The sequence below is a fragment of the Microcebus murinus genome, chromosome 17 (genome assembly GCF_040939455.1).
Source record: "Microcebus murinus isolate Inina chromosome 17, M.murinus_Inina_mat1.0, whole genome shotgun sequence".
Classification (NCBI taxonomy): Eukaryota; Metazoa; Chordata; class Mammalia; order Primates; family Cheirogaleidae; genus Microcebus; species Microcebus murinus.
Genome location: NC_134120.1, coordinates 7,250,753 through 7,271,656, shown reverse-complemented (window position 1 = coordinate 7,271,656; position 20,904 = coordinate 7,250,753). Strand labels below are relative to the sequence as shown.

General features: G+C 36.0%; 1 protein-coding gene across 1 annotated transcript in view; it reads right to left on the bottom strand.

Moving 5' to 3' along the window:
• Positions 1 to 14,198: 14,198 nt before the first annotated feature.
• RTTN (rotatin) overlaps positions 14,199 to 20,904 on the bottom strand; it is a 151,787-nt gene continuing 145,081 nt past the window's right edge. The window contains exons 47-49 of the mRNA XM_020282122.2: positions 17,065 to 17,168; positions 15,895 to 15,964; positions 14,199 to 14,571 (exon numbers count right to left, since the gene is read on the bottom strand). Coding sequence (XP_020137711.2) covers positions 14,486 to 14,571; positions 15,895 to 15,964; positions 17,065 to 17,168 — 260 coding nt within the window. The 3' untranslated portion in view covers positions 14,199 to 14,485. The remainder of the gene's footprint in view (positions 14,572 to 15,894; positions 15,965 to 17,064; positions 17,169 to 20,904) is intronic.

Genomic DNA, 20,904 nt, shown 5'->3' with positions numbered 1-20,904 from the left:
TGTTTTAGTTTTCAACTTTATAAAAAAGAGTATGTAAGCATTTAAGGCTTATTTTTCCTTCCTTTAATCTTTTACTGCTCACAGAGTAATGTTAGTGAGATGGCAGAATAGGAAGCCCCAGACTCTCCTTTTCTCCCTCCCGCCCCCCACCCCCCACACACTGATTCAACAATGATACACAGATGAATTCCCTTTTGAGCACTCTAGAGACCAGTTGACAGGCTCCTGTACCCTGGGCAAGCATGAAACCAGCTGCATTGAAGCCAGTAGGACAATCAGTGGTGCCCTCTCACCACAATTCTGCCCCTGGCACCGGGCCACATGATTGGAAGGAAATTCCTGGCTCATAACTTCTCCCAGGGGAGGAAAGGAGAGGACTGGATGATATGTCCCATGTTCTGACTTTCTGGGTGGCTTCCTACAGGACTGGTTTCTATCTTGCCTGAAACTGAGTGTTGACAGAAATGGCCCTGGGTCAGGCCAGTTCAACACTATTTCTGATTAAAAATTACAACAAACTGGGTATAGAAGGAACTTACCTCTACATAATAAATGCCATATACAACAAACCCACAGCTAACATCATACTAGACGGTGAAAAACTGAAAGTTTTTTTTTAAGATTAGGAACAAGGCAAGGATGACCACTCTCAGTATTTCTGTTCAACATAGAACTGGAAGTCCTAGCCAAGACAAAAAAGATAAAAAGCACTCAAATCAGAAAGGAAAAAGTAAAATTGTCTCTATTTGCAGATTATATAATCTCATATCTCAAGATAATAAGCTTCTGAACAGCAAAGAAAACAAACAACAGAGTGAAAAGGTAACCTACAGACTGGGAGAAAATATTTGCAAACCATATATCTGATAAGGGGTTAATATCTAAAATATGCACAGAACTCCTACAACACAATAGCAACAAAACAACCCAACTTAAAAATGGGCAAAAATCTTGAATAGACATTTCTTCAAAGAATACATACAAATGGCCAACAGGAATAAGTGCTTAACAGCACTGGTTGTCAGGAAAATTTAAATCAAAACCATAAAATCATTTCACAACTGCCAGGATGCCCATCATAAAAAAAAAAAAAAAAAAAAAAAAAAAAAAAAAAAACAAGTGTTGAAGAGGATATGGAGAAATTAGAACACTTATGTCTCGTTGGAGGAAATGTAAAATGATGCAGCTTTCATGGAAAACAGTATGGAGGTCTCTCAAAAAAACAAAACCAAAAGCAAAAAATGGAACTGTCATATGATTGAGCAATCTTACTTCTGGGTATTTATTCAGAAGAAATGAAAGCAGGATCTCCAAGAGCTTTGCACTCCTATGTTTATTGCAGCATTATTTAGAACAGCCAAGATGTGGAAACAATCTAAATATCAATCAGCAGATGAATGAATAAAGAAAACAAGGTATATACATATAATGAGTATTATTCAGACTTAAAAAGGTAAATTTGTACACTATATGACAACATGGATGAACCTTGAGGATATTACACTAAGTTAAATAAGCTAGTCACAGAAGGACAAATACTGCATGATTCCATTTATATAAGGTATCTGAAGTAGTTAAATGAGTAGAAACAAAGTAGAATGGTGGTGTTCAGGGTCGGGGAGAAGGGAGAAATGGGAGGTTGCTATTCAATAGGTATAAAGTTTCAGTCACGTAAGATGAAATAGTTCTACAGATCTGCTGTACATTATGCTTATATTTAACAATACTGTATCATACAATTAATAATTTTAAAGGATATATCTCATATTTTTACATTACAATAAAAAAATTCTACTACAATTTATTCATCCTGTTGGATACTGTTATTGTTCATTTTGTCTGCTACATAATATTCCTTTGAGTAAATGGAATTATGTAAACTGCTTATTTATTGACTCTCCCATTGATTAGTATTTGGGGTATTTCAGAGTTTTTATTATTTTAAAGGATACTGTTATTAACACTTTTTAAATGTCTCTTGATGCTCACATTCAAGACTATTTTGGGGGTATATACATAGGAATAAAATTGATAGGTGATAATGTATGTTACTGTTCAACACTAAGAAGTAATGTCCAATTGTTGCAGAGGTTGCAACTACTTACACTTCCACCAGAAATGTATAAAAACTCCTGTGAATTTACATCCTCTCCAACATCTATTATTAATATTTTCAGACTTTTTACTTTTTTGTCATTGAATGAATGTAAAGGTATCTATCTCATTGTGGCCTTGATTTTTGTTTCCCTAAATGAAAATGATGTTGAAGATCTTCTTATATTAATGTTTATTGTCCATATGAGTTTCTGTCCCTTTAAAATGTCTGCTCATGATTCTTGCCTAATTTTCCATTGGGTTCTACTTAATGATTTGTAGTGCTTTATATGTTGTTGATATTAATCCATTATCAGTAACCTAGATTGCAAATATCTCCTCCCAGTTTATAATTTTTTTCAATGTATGTATTTTAATTAACAAAGTTCTTAATTTTTGTACATTGAATTTGTCAATCTAGTCTATTATAGTCAATGCTTTAAAAAAATCTTGTTGAAGAAATCTTTCTTAGCTTATGGTCTAAAATATAATATTTTCTACTAAGATTGTTAAAATTTTGTTTTTAACATATACGTTCTTAATCATTTGGAATTGATTTTTGCATATGTTGTGAAGGCGGAATCTAGTATCATCTTTTCCCATATGGATAACATTCTTATTCTATTAAGTAGTCCCTCATTTCTTTATTGATCTGTCATGCCACTTTATTCATATATTACATTTCCATAAATGTTTTTGCTTATTTCTGCCCCAATATCACACTTTTAATTATCTTAATAAGTTCTGATGCCATCCCTATTCAAAATTCCTCTTCAAAAATATCCTGGCTGCTCTCAGATATTTATTCTCTCATGAAAACTTCAGAATAATTAAATCAAATACTACAGTGATATCCTGTTGGAATTGACTGGAATTGTATTAAATCTCTCAACCAATTTGGGAAGAACTGACATTTAATAACGTCAAAGGACAATTAGTTCATGATGCTCAGAGATTTCGTGGGTCGGTGTTCAGAAAGAGCACAGCAGGGATGGTTCTTCACCGTGTGATGGCATCTCAGCTGGGAAGACATGAAGGCTGAGGATGACTCCACAGCTGGGAGCTGAAGTCATCCGGAGGTTTGCTCATTCACACGTCCGGTGGTGGAAGCTGGCTGTCCACTGTCATCCAGAACACCTCCTCGTGGTCGCCTCCTGGGCTGCTTGGTTTTCTCACAACATGGTGGCTTGGTTCCAAGAGAACCAGGAGGAAGCTCTATCACCTTTTGTCATCTAACCTTGGAAGTTATATGGTATCACTTCTGTCATGGTCAGAATCACAAACTCCACCTCAGGAGGAGGTACATCAAAGACACACTTATTTGTTTTTTTATTTCAGAATATTACGGAGGTACAAACATTTAGGTTACATATATTGCCTTTGTCCCACCTGGGTCAGAGCTACAAGCGTGCCCATGCCTAGACAGTGCACCCCACACCCATTAGGTGTGAATATACCCATTCCCTCCTCCCCTCTCCCACCTGCGACACTTACACTTTTTTTTTTAATTTTTTTTTATTTTGGCATATTATGGGGGTACAGATTTTAAGGTTTCAATAAATGCCCATTTCCCCCCCCCTCCCCCCAAAAGTCTGAGTCTCCATCATGACCATCCCCCAGATGGTGCACATCTCACTCCTTATGTATGTATATACCCGCCCCCCTCCCCCCTCCCACCTCCCCAATACCCTATTACTGTAGCACCTATGTGTCCACTTAGGTGCTACTCAGTTAATACTAGTTTGCTGGAGAATATATCTGGTGCTTGTTTTTCCATTCTTGGGATACTTCACTTAGTAGTATGGGTTCCAGCTCTAACCAGGAAAATATAAGATGTGCTATATCACCATTGTTTCTTAGAGCTGAATAGTACTCCATGGTATACATATACCACATTTTATTAATCCATTCTTGGATTAATGGGCACTTGGGCTGTTTCCACAGCCTTGCAATTATGAATTGTGCTGCTATAAACATTCGAGTGCAGGTGTCTTTTACACTTTTTAAGAAAAGTAGGTGGGATAGGAGATACTATCGTGGCCATCTTTGGAAAACACAATCTACCACATCTTTCTCTCTATTCACATGGTATCTGTCTGCTTTTTTTGTACCTTTTAAAATGTCTTAATAAACATTTCTAATTTTCCCCATAGAGACAGTGCAAGTTTGTAGTTCATTACTCCATGCATTATATTTACCATTACTATGGTCAATTGTGTTTTCTTTTAAAATATATTTTTAGTTGTTTTTGGTGAAAAGAAATGCAACTGATTTTGATTCTAGCCACCTTGCTAGCCTCTCTGGTTTTTAAAACAATTAAATTGCTTGGACTTTTCTATATAAGTGACTATATTATTTGCAAATAATCTTTTTATTTCTTCTAATCTTTATGCTCCTATATTTCTTACCTTACTGCACTGTGTAGAACTTCCAATAAAATTTGAATGGAAGTGGTGATAGTGGGTCTCCTCATGACATTTTTTAAGGGAATACTGGGACTTTTCCCCTATTTTGAATAATGCTGCTCTAATTTTTTTAAACACACTCTTTATTAATGATACTTTTCATTTCTAATACACCAAGAAGTTTTTATCATTAACTGTAATAGAATGTTAGCAAGTACTTTTTCTACATATACTTAGGTAAGTATATAGGTCCTCCCTACCTCCCAGTTTTTATACATTGTTCACTTAAGATTGTTCCTCTTTATTCATGAGAATATGGACCTACATTTTTTCATTATCATACTGTCTTGATTTGGTTTTGGCATAATGGCTACTCTGTCCTCATGGAGTGAATTGGTATTATTCCCTCTTCCTATAATTTCAAAGAGTTTGAAAAAAACTGAGATGGTATGTTCTTTAAATGTTTATTAGAACTTGCCTGTAAAACCATCTGTCTTATATTTTCTTTGTGGGAATATTATAATCACTTCTTCAATTTCTTTAATAGCTACAAGACTATTGAAGTTTATTATTTTTGATGTCATTACTAGTAAATTATATTTTTCCAAGATTTTGTCCATTTATGCTTTCAAATTTGCTAGTATAGCATTGTTGGTAATATTCTAATATTATCTCTATCATTTCTACCTTACCTGTACTTATGTCTACCTTACCTGTACTTATGTCCACATTCATTATATTATTTATGTCTATTTGCTTTTTCAGTTGATCATTTTGGGCAGAAATTTGTCCACTGCTATTTTTTTTAAAGAACCAACTTTTTTTTGCTGTGATTTTCTATATTATGCCTTTAATTGTACTTCACTGACTTATTTTTTTCTCTCTCTTTAACTTAATTAGGTTAAGGTTTCTTCTGTCATTTTTCAAACTTCTTAAAATAGACATAATTTAGCTCATTAACTTTGAGACTTTCTTCTTTTATACAGATATAAAACTAAAATTTTTCTGGAAGATAAAAAGTGAGAAAACTTTCACTTTTACTGCATCTCACAGGTCTTTCAGTATAGTGTTTCCATTATCATTCAGTAAATTTCCATCGTGGTTTCTCCTGTGACTTTTAGGTTATTTAGAAGTGTGTCTTTTAATTTCCAAAAATATGAAGATACCTTACTTACCTTGTTATTAATTTTTAACTTAATTACATAGCAGTAAGAGTTCTTGGTCTATATGGACCTATTATTTGAAATTTACTGAGCCTTTGTTTGTTGCCTCATACTTGATAATTGAAAATGCTTCATATGAACTGAAGAAAAAAATGTATTTTCTCCAATTTTTAGTTGCAGAACTCTATCTCTACCCATTAGGTCAAGGTTATCAATTGTATTATCCAGGTTTTCCATATCCGTTTTGAGCTTTTGCCTGTTTGACCTATCAGTAATCAAGAGCATGTGTTGAAAGTTATTCCTATGATGGCAGATTTATCAACTTATCCTTGTAATTCTGCCGGTTTTGCTTCATATATTTTGAGATTATATTATTAGATGCATGCATGTTTAAAATTGCCACATCTTGGTGAATTGAATCTTTTACCATTATAGTGATATCTTTTATCTCTTTAATTTTTTTAAAGTCAATTTACCAGTTGACAATAACCTACTGTGGAGTTGAGGGGAAACTTCCCCTTCAACCCTGAAGGTTTGCTGAAAGACCAACTCACAATAAGGCAGATTAATTAGAGAAAAAGACGTATTTATCTGCACACGGGGAGAATCACAGAGTGATTACCCAATTTCCCAGTGGGGGCCAGAAATTTATATAACCTCACTTTAGAGGAGAGGAGGAGATGTAGAATATAGGTAATTCTGTCTAGGGGCAATAAATGGTTACTAGGGAGGATGAATAGATACTTAGAAATGGGGGAAACAGGCTTGTAGATGATTCTCTTTGGAAATGAAATTAACCTGAGAGGTGGGTATTGTACTAAAATGTAAAATGATTTGGGCCAGGTCTAGTTGCATTCTTGATCTTCTTTCCTGTAACATATTGAGATAACAGGGAGGGGAAGGGAAGTCGACTGTTCTTTTTGATGGGCTTTTTTTTTTTTTTTATGAGGAAAAGAGAAAGCCCCTTGCAAGGCCTGTTGATCTCTAAGGGTCTTTAATTCAATATACTCTTTATACCAAGGAGTCATATTTTGGGGTGAAATTTCCTGAGCTCCTTCATTATCAATTTCATTTACATTTGTTTTTTTCATCTTTTTATTTCAACCTCACACAATTTTTAAGACTTTTTACATAGGCATACACCCATGTTACCACCACCTGGATCAAGATATAGGACATTATAGATCAAGACATAGCAGCCACATGGGTGCTTTGTGTCCTTTCCAGTTAAACGTCCTACCTATAGGACCTACAGGTTACCATCACTCACCTCTGTCATCAGAGGTTAGTTGTGCCTGTTGCTCAATTTCACATCAGTGGAAGCATCAGTATGTGCCCTTTCTGTGTCAGATTTCTCCTGCTCGTTTAATGTATTTGATATTTATCCATGATGCTGTATTTATTATTTTTCATTATTTAGAAATATTTCATTGTTTAAATATACTACAATTTACTTATCTACTCTTCTATTGATAGTCATTGGGGTTATTTCCAGTCTGGGTTTATGATGTTACATTCCTACTTAGTATACACCTAATATTCAGAGATTTTTTTCAATCTTGTTTTCTAATTCATTAATTCATAACTCAGCTGTATACACTGTTATTTGTTCTACCTATTGTAGTCTTTCAACTTTTATTAATATATTTGTCGCACATATTTTCTGCTTTCTTTTTGTGTTTTCTTATTTGGGGTTTAGATTTTTAATTTCTTCCCTCATCTCTTTCAATGACTTTGGCTAATTTTAAATTCTTGGCTTATCTGTTTTAATATTTCTGCTTCTTTTTGAAAATATATTTCCAGTGTGGTGTTTTCCTTTTGAAATGGTGCACTCCTCAAATGTCATGTTGTTTTGGCTCTTGAGTTCATTTTTGCCTGGGAGTATCAGGCAAATAGTCATGGTGTGGAAGGCCAGCCCCTGGTTCATATGAGCCCCAGACAGAACAAGAGGTGGGAAGAGTGGTGCACAAGCCCACAATGGAGAGTCCTAGGCACCAATCAATGAGAGTCAGTCACTCCGAACTTCAAAAACACAAGATTGCAGTGCCTAAGCCTGGGTGTTGGAGATGGCAGGGAACAGAAGGACCTAAAGGAGATCAGTCAGACCCATCCTTTTCCTCAGTTCCCTATTAGCACAGGGATTCTGTGTTGCTGCCCAGGGTTTGCTCATGAGAACACCTGGATCAGAGATCTAAACTACGAGGGGCAGGCACTATTTTCCCCAAAGCAATGGGTAGGAGAAAAGCAGACCCCAAAGACCTTATGTCTTCCCTCACATGGCCTCGGTGGGCTGTCTCCAGCTCCTGACCAAAGATACACGCTCCAACCCTAGCACAGCAGTTCCAACGGCTCCCCCATGACCCAGGTGGTTTCTCACTATTGTCTTTCCATCCTAGGGGTGAATTTTGAGAGAGGGATTAGCAGTCCTGAGAGTTCAGCATCTTGGTCAGTGCCAGCCCCATATCCCTAACCATTTCCAATCTTTAAATCATAAACAGCTAATGCTATCCATGTTGGATCTACCAGTTATGAATCAGACTCTGTACATTTAGAGCTTCCTCATTTGGATCAAAACCCAAAATCCCTACATAGGAGATACAGTATCGTCATTCTCCTAGAAGGAATGGTATATTATCAGCTAATGCTAAGAAATATGCACAGAAGATTTAAATACAATTACAGATGTTATTCGCTATTGTAATGACACCAACAGAGTGAGCATTTCCACCAATTTTCATCAAGTCAAGCTATTAAGTTTCCTTTTAGCCTTTACCAGCATTTCCTCCTTCTTTTCTGTACAAAGAAAACAGTGCCACGTTTATTTTAGTAGAGTCACGTTCTTACGGTGCCTGCTGCTGCCAAATGTGAACACTTACGAGGCAGGAACTGGAAGGAAGCTGACAGGTTATCTGTTGATTTGTATTATACCTTTCACACAGCATGGGTGATGCAAACTGGCTTCTGTTTTTTCCACAGTGCTGGAGTTGCAGCTTATACAATTTTCAGAATTTATTGTTCTATTTTCGAAAAGCTGATACCTACACTCAACTCCCAAAAAGGAAATCCCAAGAAAGATTCCTAGTAAGCAATGGATCCTGAAAGTTCAGACTGGCGTCTCTATCTCCTGTGGGTGCTAATTACATTTTAAATCATAGCTAACCTATCAGGGTTATTTATCCCTTTATCTACTGAACCAAGAGTTCAGTAGTCTAAACTAAAGACTCAGACCAAAAATAGTCTAAGAATTTTTAAATGTTTTTAAGCAGCACTTTTTGCTTTTTATTTACAACATAATAAAAATCTATTCTCATAAAGGGAACATCTACGGTTCTGCATATTTTGAAAAAGTCAATAGGATTTTGAGCCTACCTTATACTATGAAAATTCTATAGCTTTCACTAATAAAGTATTTTCCATGTGTATTCATTCCAGTAAATATAAATCGAGCACCTAATTTGTGCAAGGCGTGCTGAGAGGCACAGATTACAAGCTCAGTCAAAGGTCATGTCTTTCATGGAGTCTGTGGGAACAATGACTGTATGCAAATCAGCATAATACAAGGGCAAAAGGGATAAGTGATACAAAAGATAAAACTAAACTAAAAAACTAAAATCGTTGTGGAAATTCAGAGCAAAGAATTTCCTCCCAGCTGGGTAATCTGACACAGCTTCATGGGAGAGGTGACATTTCATTTTGGCCTTTACAACAGGCAGCAATGGAAACGTGAAGGTGGGTGTGGGCACACTGGGGGAGGGAAGTTGAAGAATTAAATCAAAGAGGCGGGAGAAGAAAGGGCATGGATAAGCAAGCCAGAGAATCTGAAGAGGGTAGGAGGGGGAAAGGTGAGCTGAGAACAACCTCTGAGCAAGTACACATATCCTCAGGAAACCTTTGTTCTAATAATAGGGAGCTAGGCAAAGGAGTAACCACAAAAACAAACAGAAGGAAGTTTAAAGTTTGAAGAAATTTCAAAACCTCATAGAATATGTAGCATATCTTAATTGGCCACCACAGAACGGATTTGCTAAGATTAAACAATTCTCTCCTTTCCCCCAATACAACATGCTGGCTGATGCCAGAACACATGAGCATGCAGCTGGGGGTGGGGGTGGCTAATGGACCCCCCTCCCACCCAGGCCTCTCTCTGGTTTCTATTAGGTGACTTTCATGCTGTACTTGTTCCTAAATCATTTATACCACTTAGACTCATTGGAATTATGGAATTTGGTGAAATATTAATGACAGAAGTGAGAAGAAAAGTAACCGTTTCTATAAAAACTAAGTTGAAAGCTTTGCAAAGAATTGGCAACAAGGAGTCACTTAAAAATTGCTATTGAATCTGGCATGGCAAGTTAACTATAAACGAGAGTTAAAAATGGTAGATATCTGGAAGAATTCCTGGAGAAAATTTTTAAAAATCTGGAAGAGGTTGGTTTGGATTGCTTATTAAGTGCCTTAGTTTTTGCTCCACTTTCAGAAACTTAAACTGGAAATTGTCCAAATGCTTGTCATTTATGACAAAAAACAGTGTTAATGCCAATAAAGGAACTACATTCAAAAAAGACCTTAACCTGAATCAAAAGACTGAAGAATACACATTTATGTATATGAAATGAAATATTTAAGGTACTTAATTTTTTAATTTTTTCAACTAATTTTATTTTTCATCTAATTAACCAGTTTTAAATTACTATCCTTGAGAATGCTGGTAGTCTGTTCAGAAAAACTATCTTCCCAGCCTCATTTCTCCATGATTAGCAAGTAGGTCCTGTCACCTGATGCTTCCATGTCATGAGAATAAACTCTACATAGGGCATGTGACTTCACACTGGAAGGTCATCTTACCTCTTTCTCTGACACTAATATTTATAGCTCTGATGCGGCTAGAATTAATCACAAAGTCTAAATTCATTATGAATCAATACGATATGTATCTAATCTTTCTTATTTTTTATTTAGAAGGATAATACTTTTACTCATGATGGTATCATGTTTTTCTCTTAAATCAAGTAGAACGCTGGCAGAGACTGGCAGCTGCCTAACCAAACACCTCCTCCCCTTTTCTGTCAGCAGTGTGGCCCCAGGAAGGGATTACAGCTCTCGGACTCCCTTGCAGCTATGAATGACCACGTGCTGGGGAGGTCCTTTTCTACCCTTTCTCCTTCCTGATGTCCTGAGGTAACTTACTGGAGGAAGCATGCGAAGACAAGAGAGCAGAAAGATAGGCACTTGAGCTATAGACTGCCCAACCGTGGGTTTCCTGGATGAGGGGAGGGGAGAGAACAGAAAAAAGAGAAAAAGAAAAAGAAAGTCTTCTCTTACTGAAACTATTATTATTTTGGACTTTCTACTTTATGAAATTGTAGCTTTTCCTAGTAGATACCGAAGGTAACTTTAAATCAGGTATTTGTGTCCATAAACTGTTTGCATTCCAGTCTTTATGAATATGACCAGAAAACAATTAAAAATTAAGTTCCCGTTTTATAATCTGTTTATTTCCATGGTAATCCAAAGAAAAAATGTTCTAATAAAGTATTTGAAGAAATAATGTTTTCAGAATTTACAAAGAACTGCAATCTGCTACCAGATTGCCAGGTATTGCTGTTCAGATGAACTAAAAACGGATGTGGATACTCCAAAGGTACAACCATCAGCAAAGGCATAACCATAGGTAAAGATGCTTTTGAAAAAGGAGAAATGGGCTGGGCTTTCCTAGAACTCTGGGAGGTTGAGGCAAAAGGATTGTTTGAGGTCAGGAGTTCAAGACCAACCTGAACAAGAGCAAGGCCCCGTCTCTACTAAAAAATAGAAAAGAAATTAGCCAGGCGAATAAGAAGAAAAATAGAAAAACTTAGTTGGGCTTGGTGGCGCATGCCTATAGTCCCAGCTGCTCGGGAGGCTGAGACAGGCGTATCACGTGAGCCCAGGAGTTTGAGGTTGCTGTGAGCTAGGTTGACACCATAGCATTCTACACTGGACAACAGAGCAAGACTCTGTCTCAAAAAAAAAAAAAAAAGGAAAAGAAAGGAAAAGAAAGGAAAAGAAAGGAAGGGGAGGAAGGGGAGGAAGGGGAGGAAGGGGAGGAAGGGAGGAAGGGAGGAAGGGAGGAAGGGAGGAAGGGAGGAAGGAAGGAAGGAAGGAAGGAAGGAAGGAAGGAAGGAAGGAAGGAAGGAAGGAAGGAAGGAAGGAAGGAAGGAAGGAAAAGGAGAAATGCATGAAAGAATTTTTCCTTGGAATCTATATTAACAAACATTTTTCTCTTGGTTTTCATGCAAAATTAGTTAAAGAGAAAATTATTGAGTATTACCATGTGGATCTTTTATAAAACATGGTTCCAAAAGAGATCCTTTTTTTCTGAAGCAGATTTTTCAAACATAGAAGAAGTAAACAAAACACAAAGATGAACATTGTTGGGATCATTTAAAACAAGATCACACTGAGCTCCTTGTGTGTGTTTGCTGCCAAATCTCAGAATTCCTGGGGTCTTGGCATAGTCTTTTCGTACATCCTGAGCCTCAAGGCCCAACATAGTTTCACTCAGTCCCAGATGACTTATTACTTGAGTTGTATAAGGCGGTTTCTATGAGGAATAACTCAAGTTAGGAAGAATAAACTCTACGCTCCTCAAAACTACATTTCCTAATTCATTGAAACCGTAGCATTTTATTATCTATTCTCCTTATTCTTTGGAGAACAATAATAGGTCAAAAGGTAGAAAGAAGAAAATGGCTTTTCCCAAACTGACAGATTCTTTAGGCTAAGATTTTCTTTTGGCTTCTAAGGTACGATTTTTCGAATTTTCCATTTTCACAAGTCAAATGGAGAAAGAGCAATATTTTGCCAATTGACACTCAATCAAGATAACCTGACCAGCAGAAGATGAAAATGTACCAAATCCCCAGGTGTTTGGTACCTGTATGCAGTGCTTTGCAAGACTTAGATTCTCAATAACAATTTGCCAACTGTATGTACAATCAATCATCTTAGGACCGTTGGCTCACATCTCTACCAGGAGCCAACAATCCTTCCAGAATGTTGCAACCTTAGTTTTCACAGCCAAACTTACTTCCCAGCACATCCCTTCCCCAAAGGGAGAAAAGGTTTGCAAAGATACAAAAGATTTAATGTTTTAATTAAAGAGATCTTTTGAGAATTTTACAATTAATCATTGATAACATCTAAGGCACATCTATGTACCAGGCACTGTGTTAAATGCCTAGTCCTCTCACCAAATACACAAGGTAGGTATCCTTATCACCAGTTATACCTGAAGAAACAGAACCTTGAGCCTATTCCAGGGTCCCCACAAGTGGCAGTGGTGAGGCCAGGGTTGATTCCAGGTCCACAGGCTCCAGAGCCCTCTACTCTTAACACACTATTATGCTCTCTCATTCACTGGGATAGCTGCAGGCAGACCTGGTGTGGCAAAAGCAGGGATGTTAATCATTATTCTTACTCATCATTCTGCCAAATCTGAGGAACATCATGGGTCAAGAAGCAGACTTGGGACCTTAGCAACCTCAGGAAATGGGGAATAAACAAAGTGCAGCCCCAAAGACTGGTGATGGAAAGTTACTGCAGATGATGAGCATATTTAACACTACAAAGGGAAACTGGTGACCAGGAGTTAAATACGCACAATTCTACTTTTCGCTCCATTCTCTACAGGACACCAAAGAGAAGTACAACCAGCCATTCATTTCTGAAAGTGCTTTTAGAAAGAGTGCAAAAGCTCTTGCTAAGGTCTGCTGACTCTATTCTCCTACTAGTTTCCTGTTTTCAAAACAAATGGCTGCCTCCTTTTGCAAACTGCTCAAGGTCTTAATCTAGAAGCCTCAGCGTCAATGTCTGTATTTCATGTTTAACATGGCACAGCCTTTATGTGCTTCCATAGCACACAAAGACACACTAACCCAAACAACCAAGATGCTAGGAAATGGAAAAAATTGGAGACCATGAGGTATGAACTAGTTCCCTCCACCTATTTTCTGGATCTTTGCATAAACAGGGGCACATGGGAAAAAGAAAGAATACTTAATTCGCATTCAAGAGACCCAGATTCAAGCCCTGATTTCATTCCTAAGTAGCTAAGTGATATTAAGTAAGTCATTTTCATGTTCTAGGCAGTTTTCTGTAAAATCAGGGGAATTAATCAGTGGTTCTCAAATTGTGGGCAGAACCTAGGGATTTTGCTAAAAATTCTTCTGGACACAGGGCTGGTTCAGCGGATCCAGGAATCTGCATTTCAACAAGCATCCCAGAGGATTCTGATGCTGGCAGTCGCCAAGGTAGAGGCATGGCAGCTGCCATGCCTTACCAGTATATATGCTCTGAACAATATAAAGGCTTGAGAAATAAGAATTATATCAACATTAGCCAAAATTTTATGTCAAAAATTTAAAAAAAAAGAACAAACCAGAACATAATACCTTCTTTCAATTCCTAAAATTAATATTTATGAGACAGATAAAAGTCCGCAAGCAGCATTAGTCAATTTTTGTTTCTAAAAATATTATTTTATTAAATAAGTGTTAAATAAGATTTTTACAAAGCAAATTGTATATGAAAAGGGTAAAAATATTTACAATCCCCGAACTTTCTATGCCTTTTTCCATCACCTTTTGTCAGCTGCTTTTACTTCTGAAGAGCTGCTGTGTATGGACAGCACTGGGGTGTCACCAGTTCTACTTCTCATAGGGAAGAAGTGGATTAACACCTTGCAGAGAGTTAGCATGTCTTCAGGTAACAATGACTACACAAAACTGGCTTCAAGTTTAGCTTCTCTGTTGGTGGCTGTCAGCTTCAGGGTGTAGCACTGGGCACTCAGGAAGAGTTAAGGAGCTGCACGAGGTTTTCAAGGCATTTCAAATAATAGGCATTTAAAAGATTTTCTTCTGAGTCTGGGAAAGCTGAGATAGAAAAGTAAGAATGTGGAAATACGAGTTTATTAAACTTAGTACTACACTTAAGAGTGAACATACACATACAAACATGTATCAATAGGATTTATGTATAATTTAAAGTTCTATTTAAGTTCTTGATGTAATAGCATTCTAAGAAAATTTTACATTTAAAAAAATTAAAGTCACAAAATTTATATTTATTTTTTTATTAATGGTTTGCCAAAGAGTATTAAAAAAATATGCCTCCATAATGGGTACCATTAGCTATAATCCTCAATGAATGCCATCACTCTTTTTTATGTACCATCCCTTCTAAAACAGAAACTGTAATGTAACTCAATTATTCACTAGCTCCAGAAATTGATGGTCACAGGTAAAAAAAAAACAACCCAAAACCTACCCTGCTTTTTAAAAAATCAGACTATAAAAACACAAATTAATAACCAATGGATCTATACAGTACAGGAAAGACACAGTTCCGTGTCTTAGCATAAAAAATGTTAAGAAAATAATGCTCACTAAAAACTGGTGTCACTAAAATGAGTAATGCACTCTGAAACGAAAACCCTCTTTAGTATCATGACCAGATCACAGAAGAATATGGATATAGGAGCAATGGGATCTATTCTTGGAGGAATATAATTCAACTCCCTGATGTTAGATCAAAATTTTCTGTTCAAGGTTAATTCTAATTGGGCTCAGTTCTTATCACCTAAGAACACACTTTAGCATAGTAGTTGCCACTGGCAAAGGAAATTTAGTATAAAAATAAAATGACTTGGAGAAAGATCATAGACCCATTTTAAGAAACTATTATATCTGAAACCTTCATCTATTCTAGCAGACCATTTTATTATTTTAAAAAATGATATAATGAAAAGCACAGACCAAATATTGGCACATTTTACAATGTTTTGACAAAATAGCTCCTCAAATCCTAGTAAAATAGTATAGAAAACTGTCATTTTTTCTTCAGCCAGTCCAAATACCTCATTAATCAGAGAATTCACTTAATAGCTTCCAAGCTTAACTGTAATCTCTTTAACACACTGACTGCCACACAAGAAAAAAAATATTTTTTCCTTGGGGCCACTGTGTTTTATTAGGAAAATAGAATAAAAACTTCGAAAATAAAATGATCCTTTCTAATTTAATGAAACTTTTTTTATTTTTCTGTGTGAGAGTTATATGCAACTTGAAAGATAGCTCTGCACCTCCCAAGGTAAAGAGATGGGTGAGTTACATATGCTTCACAAGGTCCCAGGCTCAAAACTAGTATGAGTTAAATACAACTCACATGGCAATTAATGTGTTAATATTGAAACTTACTTTTCTTTGCTAAGGAATATGCTTCATCTACTCTTCTCTTGATGGAAGAATTTTTCAAAGTTGTTTTTGCCTAGAGATAATATAGAACAATACATTAATTAGATTTATTGCCATGTGTTGAGGCTCTGGCTACCACAATACTAATTCTGCCCAATGCTAACTATAGTATTAAACAGGATATTACAAAATACAATAATATAACTATAGAATCATATCTTAGTACATCCTATTGTGCCAATCCTCCTACACATATTCTCCTCCTAACTTGATTCTTTCTCTACTGCCCCGTGTTCTTTCTTCCCTTCCCTTTTGCTCCTTCTCCCCTAATTTCAATCTGACATTTTAAACTAATCAACCTTAGTCTCAGTATTTCATGTTCCCTCACACGTCAAATTTCAGGTCAAGTGTATCAAATATTAGCAGTTGGCCACTTGGTCAACGAATATTTATTGAGTGGATATGAAGGGCCAAATGCTATGCTAAACTCTGGGATACCCAGGTAGAAATGACAGCAGCAGCCTGTGTCCTGTGAACGTGACTCTGGCGACAACAACCAGGGCAGGCAAGGACAGCTGTCTGAGAGGACACCATTCCGAAACGGCTGGCTATCCTAGCACTGTCATTTGGCTACTATTTAATCACTAGATACTTGTGGGTATTCCTCTCAGGAGTTAGATGTCTGCAATAAAAGGCAGAGAGTAGACACAAGTACCAACCCTGCCTGCTGTTTTCTCTGGGCAGGCCGTGTACTGCAGTCTTACCAGAACTGAGCTGATTTCAAAACTCAGTGATGATATATACTAGAGAAAGGGGAATCATATAATTGGATGCAATTTTGTTATTCAATTTTCTTCAAGATGCATTTTTCCTTGACACATCTTTTAGAAGAAATAATCTATACTAAAATTGCAGCAATATGGCAAATACATTTAAATAACAGGAAAAATGTAAAACAGAGATACTCTTCTTAGCTGAGACATTCTGTTAAAATGATTAAATGAAAACATTTCAACTGATGGATTACCAATTGTATGAAGGAATAAGGAAATATTAGTCTTTGACTTCATTTTTTATTTTTATTTTTGCTATTACTCTTCTGATATCCTTGGACACATCCTAAGAGGCCTAGCGGTTTGCCCCATAGGTATAACAATGATTTAAAAAACTGACCTTCTGATAATTGTAAGTCAGAGCCCAAAGAGCAGCTGCTCCAATCCTCTGAGCATTCTGATTCTCACTTTCCAGGCAGTCAGCTAGCACAGTAAGGACTTTTTCTAAAAATAAACACATTTTTTAAAAAGTTCAGTCTGAGATGTTACACTGTATTCTTATATTGAAGTAGTCAGATACCCTCTTTTTCTCCCATTAGAATACATATACGAAGTTGGTATCATTAGACTATGGCAAAATCAATCTCTGAGACCAGGTGGTATATGGGAGGACAACTTCAAAACATTGGTTTCATGACAAACATAGAATGGTAAGCTGAAGTTGCCTAATTTTTTGGCCTGAATTAAACAAAGTCATGTTCATTTAAAGAGTACAAAAATAAGCACACAACGAGTTATATTAATGAGTTATTCAATCATAGCTAACATTTTGATAAGCAAGAAAACAGATCCGTTTTCATGAGAAATCATAAAGACTATTCTACAGACATCAACAACATGGGCTACTATATAATAAAATAATCAAGAAATATACTGGTTAATCCTTTGTAAAAAGGACTCAGTATTTTAGAGAAATTTGCGTATGTGTCAGAGGAAAAAGTGATTTAAAGTGTATCGACACACAAGATATGCACTTTTGGCAAAGCTAGCCAGAGTATGACATCAAGACTTACTAATTATCTGCACCAGTTTACTCATTTTAAGTGAAGATTCAGAGCTAGTTCCAAGGAAATTGTCAGGGTATTTCAAAACAATATGTGAACCTATTTTATTTTTATATATCAGTAAATTTTTTGAAATTGTTTTTCCTGTAAGTTGTGATTTTACAAATATGTTACATCCTTAAGGGTGAAACGTGTTATTGGGAACCTGCTCTCTATATACATTAGCACTTCCACCCCCACAGGAATGCATTTATTTTAACTGTAACTTGTTCAAGGGCAAAGTCTGTGTCTGCTCACTGGTAATATTCCAACCACAGTGATAGTATATTTTAGGGGAATAATAAATAATAGTTGGGTCAAAGATTTCATAGTTAAAAATTTTGTTTAAATGATTCTATTTACATTTTAAGTTTTAAGGGATTTTAAATATTTCACACACACACACACACACACACACACACACACACACACACACACACACACACACACACACGCTGCTCCATAAAGTGAACTTGCATTGTGCAATGTGTAAAGCGTGTGCAGTAATTTTTCTACCACACTGCCCCCTACTGCCTGAACACTTCATCTGCATTATCTGGTGCCCTTTCGTTTTTCTATGTAGTAACCTATCCATAACTAGGCCATATAAAGTTACCAGATGTAATTTATCATATAAGGTTAGAGATGCCAGCTGATACTCATTAGAGTACATCATCGAATGGGAGGGTAATTCTTGTGTTCCATGTGAGTAGCATGAAGTAATGCCTTTATATATTGGCCCAAAGAGAATATATAACTGCTATGATCTCAGTTTATATCCTAACTCCTTCAACCAGTTACTACTTATTAAAAAATTTTAATAAAGCACATATATAGGTCAATTAATGTAGTAGCCCCTTCTGATAATGTAAGTGGATCAATTTTTTAAAAACCACATTTTATTATGAAATATAACATGCATATAACAAAAAAGCATATAAAGCATATTTGAGTTTAACGAATAGGTATGAACTCCCACATAAATATATAAATAGCCTTAAGAGAACAGATCATAGTAAAATGTAGTTAAATAATTAGAAAATGATGTGCTTTGAATATTTATTATCTTTTTTCTATCAGATTTAATGACAATAAATTTACTGGTAAAAGAGAGAATTAGGTTGCAATTCCATTTGTCATATGACTGAATGGCAACCATAAATTGGCTATGGATACAAGATTTCAGCAAAAATCAAAGTATTATGTGAGAATCAACTGGCCCTACAGAATTTCTAATAAAGAGTATCACTTATTATATTACACACAGCCTTTATACCTTTATACTTTAAATTTATATATGTATATAAAATATATATCCAATAAAATTTCTATATATTCAATATATATTCCACACCCTTTACCCTCTGAGAGCCAGTAAACATTTACCAGAACATTCTTTGTCCTTGTTACTCTGGCTTCACAAAATGAGCAACCATTTCCTTTTTTCTACTCTGGAACTTTGTGTATGTTTTGAATTACTTTTTGCTTAAATGTTTGGTAGAACTCACTGGTGAAGCCATTTGGACCTAGGGTTTTCTATGTGGTTACATTTCTTACTAACTCAATATCATTCATAGGTATTGGACTTTTTGGTTATTTCTTCTTGAATAAATTTTTCTAAGTTACTTTCTTCAGGGCAAGTGTACATTTCATCTTTTTTTCTTTGGTTTTCTGCAGATTCACTATGATGTATAAGAATGAATTTATTTTTATTTATCTACTTGAAATTACCTAAGTCTCTGGAATCAATTTATTAGTGTCTTAGAACGGTTCTTAGAAGCTTTTAGCCACCATCTCTTCAAATATTTCCTTTCCCATTCTCCTTCTAGGACACTTCATTAAACATACAATAAGAAGGTCTCAATGTATCTGCTATGCACTTTTATTCTTTTATTCCTTTCTCATCTTTTTAACACTCTGATGCATTCATTCTGAGTAATATTTTTCTAATATATCTCCTAATTCCTGAATTCTCTCTTCTGTTATACCTAATTTGCTGCCAGACATCTATATTAAGTTTTTAATTCTGGCTACTGAAGTTCTAGAAAAGTGCTGTCCAATACCACTTCCTACAATAATGGAAATATTTCTATCTGTGCTGTCTAATAAGACAGCCACTAGCCACTTGTGGCTAATGTGACTGGCAACTTGAATATTTAACTTCAGTTAGTTTAAATTTTAATAGCTACATGTGGCTGATTATCATATTACACAGTGAAGTTCTACAAGTTGTTTGGTTCTTTTCAAATCTTTGAACTTGTCAGTTTCTTATTCCCAGAAAACACTTTCAAATTTGTCATTTATGCATCTAAATATGGTATAATTAAAGTTATTTTTAAATCTGTGCTATTATAATTCCAATATTTAAAATATGGGCAGAGAAGCTGGTATTTCTTTCCTCTGTTGGTTCTTACTTCACGTTGCCATGTGCATGGTTTCTTTAACTTTGCACTGGTTAATGCTTTTGAAAAACTGTTTGAGGAAGTTCCCTGAGGCCTAGTATGAACTTGTCTTTCATCCAGCAGATGCAGTTTGCTTCTGATGAGCACCCAGAGGCACTATCAATCGAGGATCACCTCAAACCACATTCATGGCCCACACAGACTATTTCTTGAGTGTAGAGCCCTGTGAGGAGCAGTCTGTGGTGTCCATTCTCATATTGTTTTTTTCTTCTCTATACACTTGCCTGGATGAGGATTAGGGGAGCAATTTACTTGTGATTCATCCTTCCTTTAAGAGGATGGTTCTTTGGAGGTCTAGCTTAATACAGGCAGGTTGGCAGATGAGTCCCACCTTGACTTCTGTTCTCTCACCCCTTGACACTCCTTAACAAAAGCCACGCATATGATATTGGCAAATATCCTTGGGGCAAAAGAGTTTTCTATATACTTCTTACTTTACTGGATATAAGTTTTCAATAAAAAATGGCCAGGAAGTTTCCTATCATCTTTTCAGTTCTTTGATTATTTTGAGAAGAATTTTAATATAGCTTATCCAGCATGTTTTTGTTGTTTCCAGAGGAGACTTTGCCTGACATTACCAGAAACAAGAGTGCTTTGGATCTATTTTTAACAGCAAGGTCAAGCCTCACTGCACACTCCACTCCTGACCATCTAAACCAGATGTTTGGGTGCTAC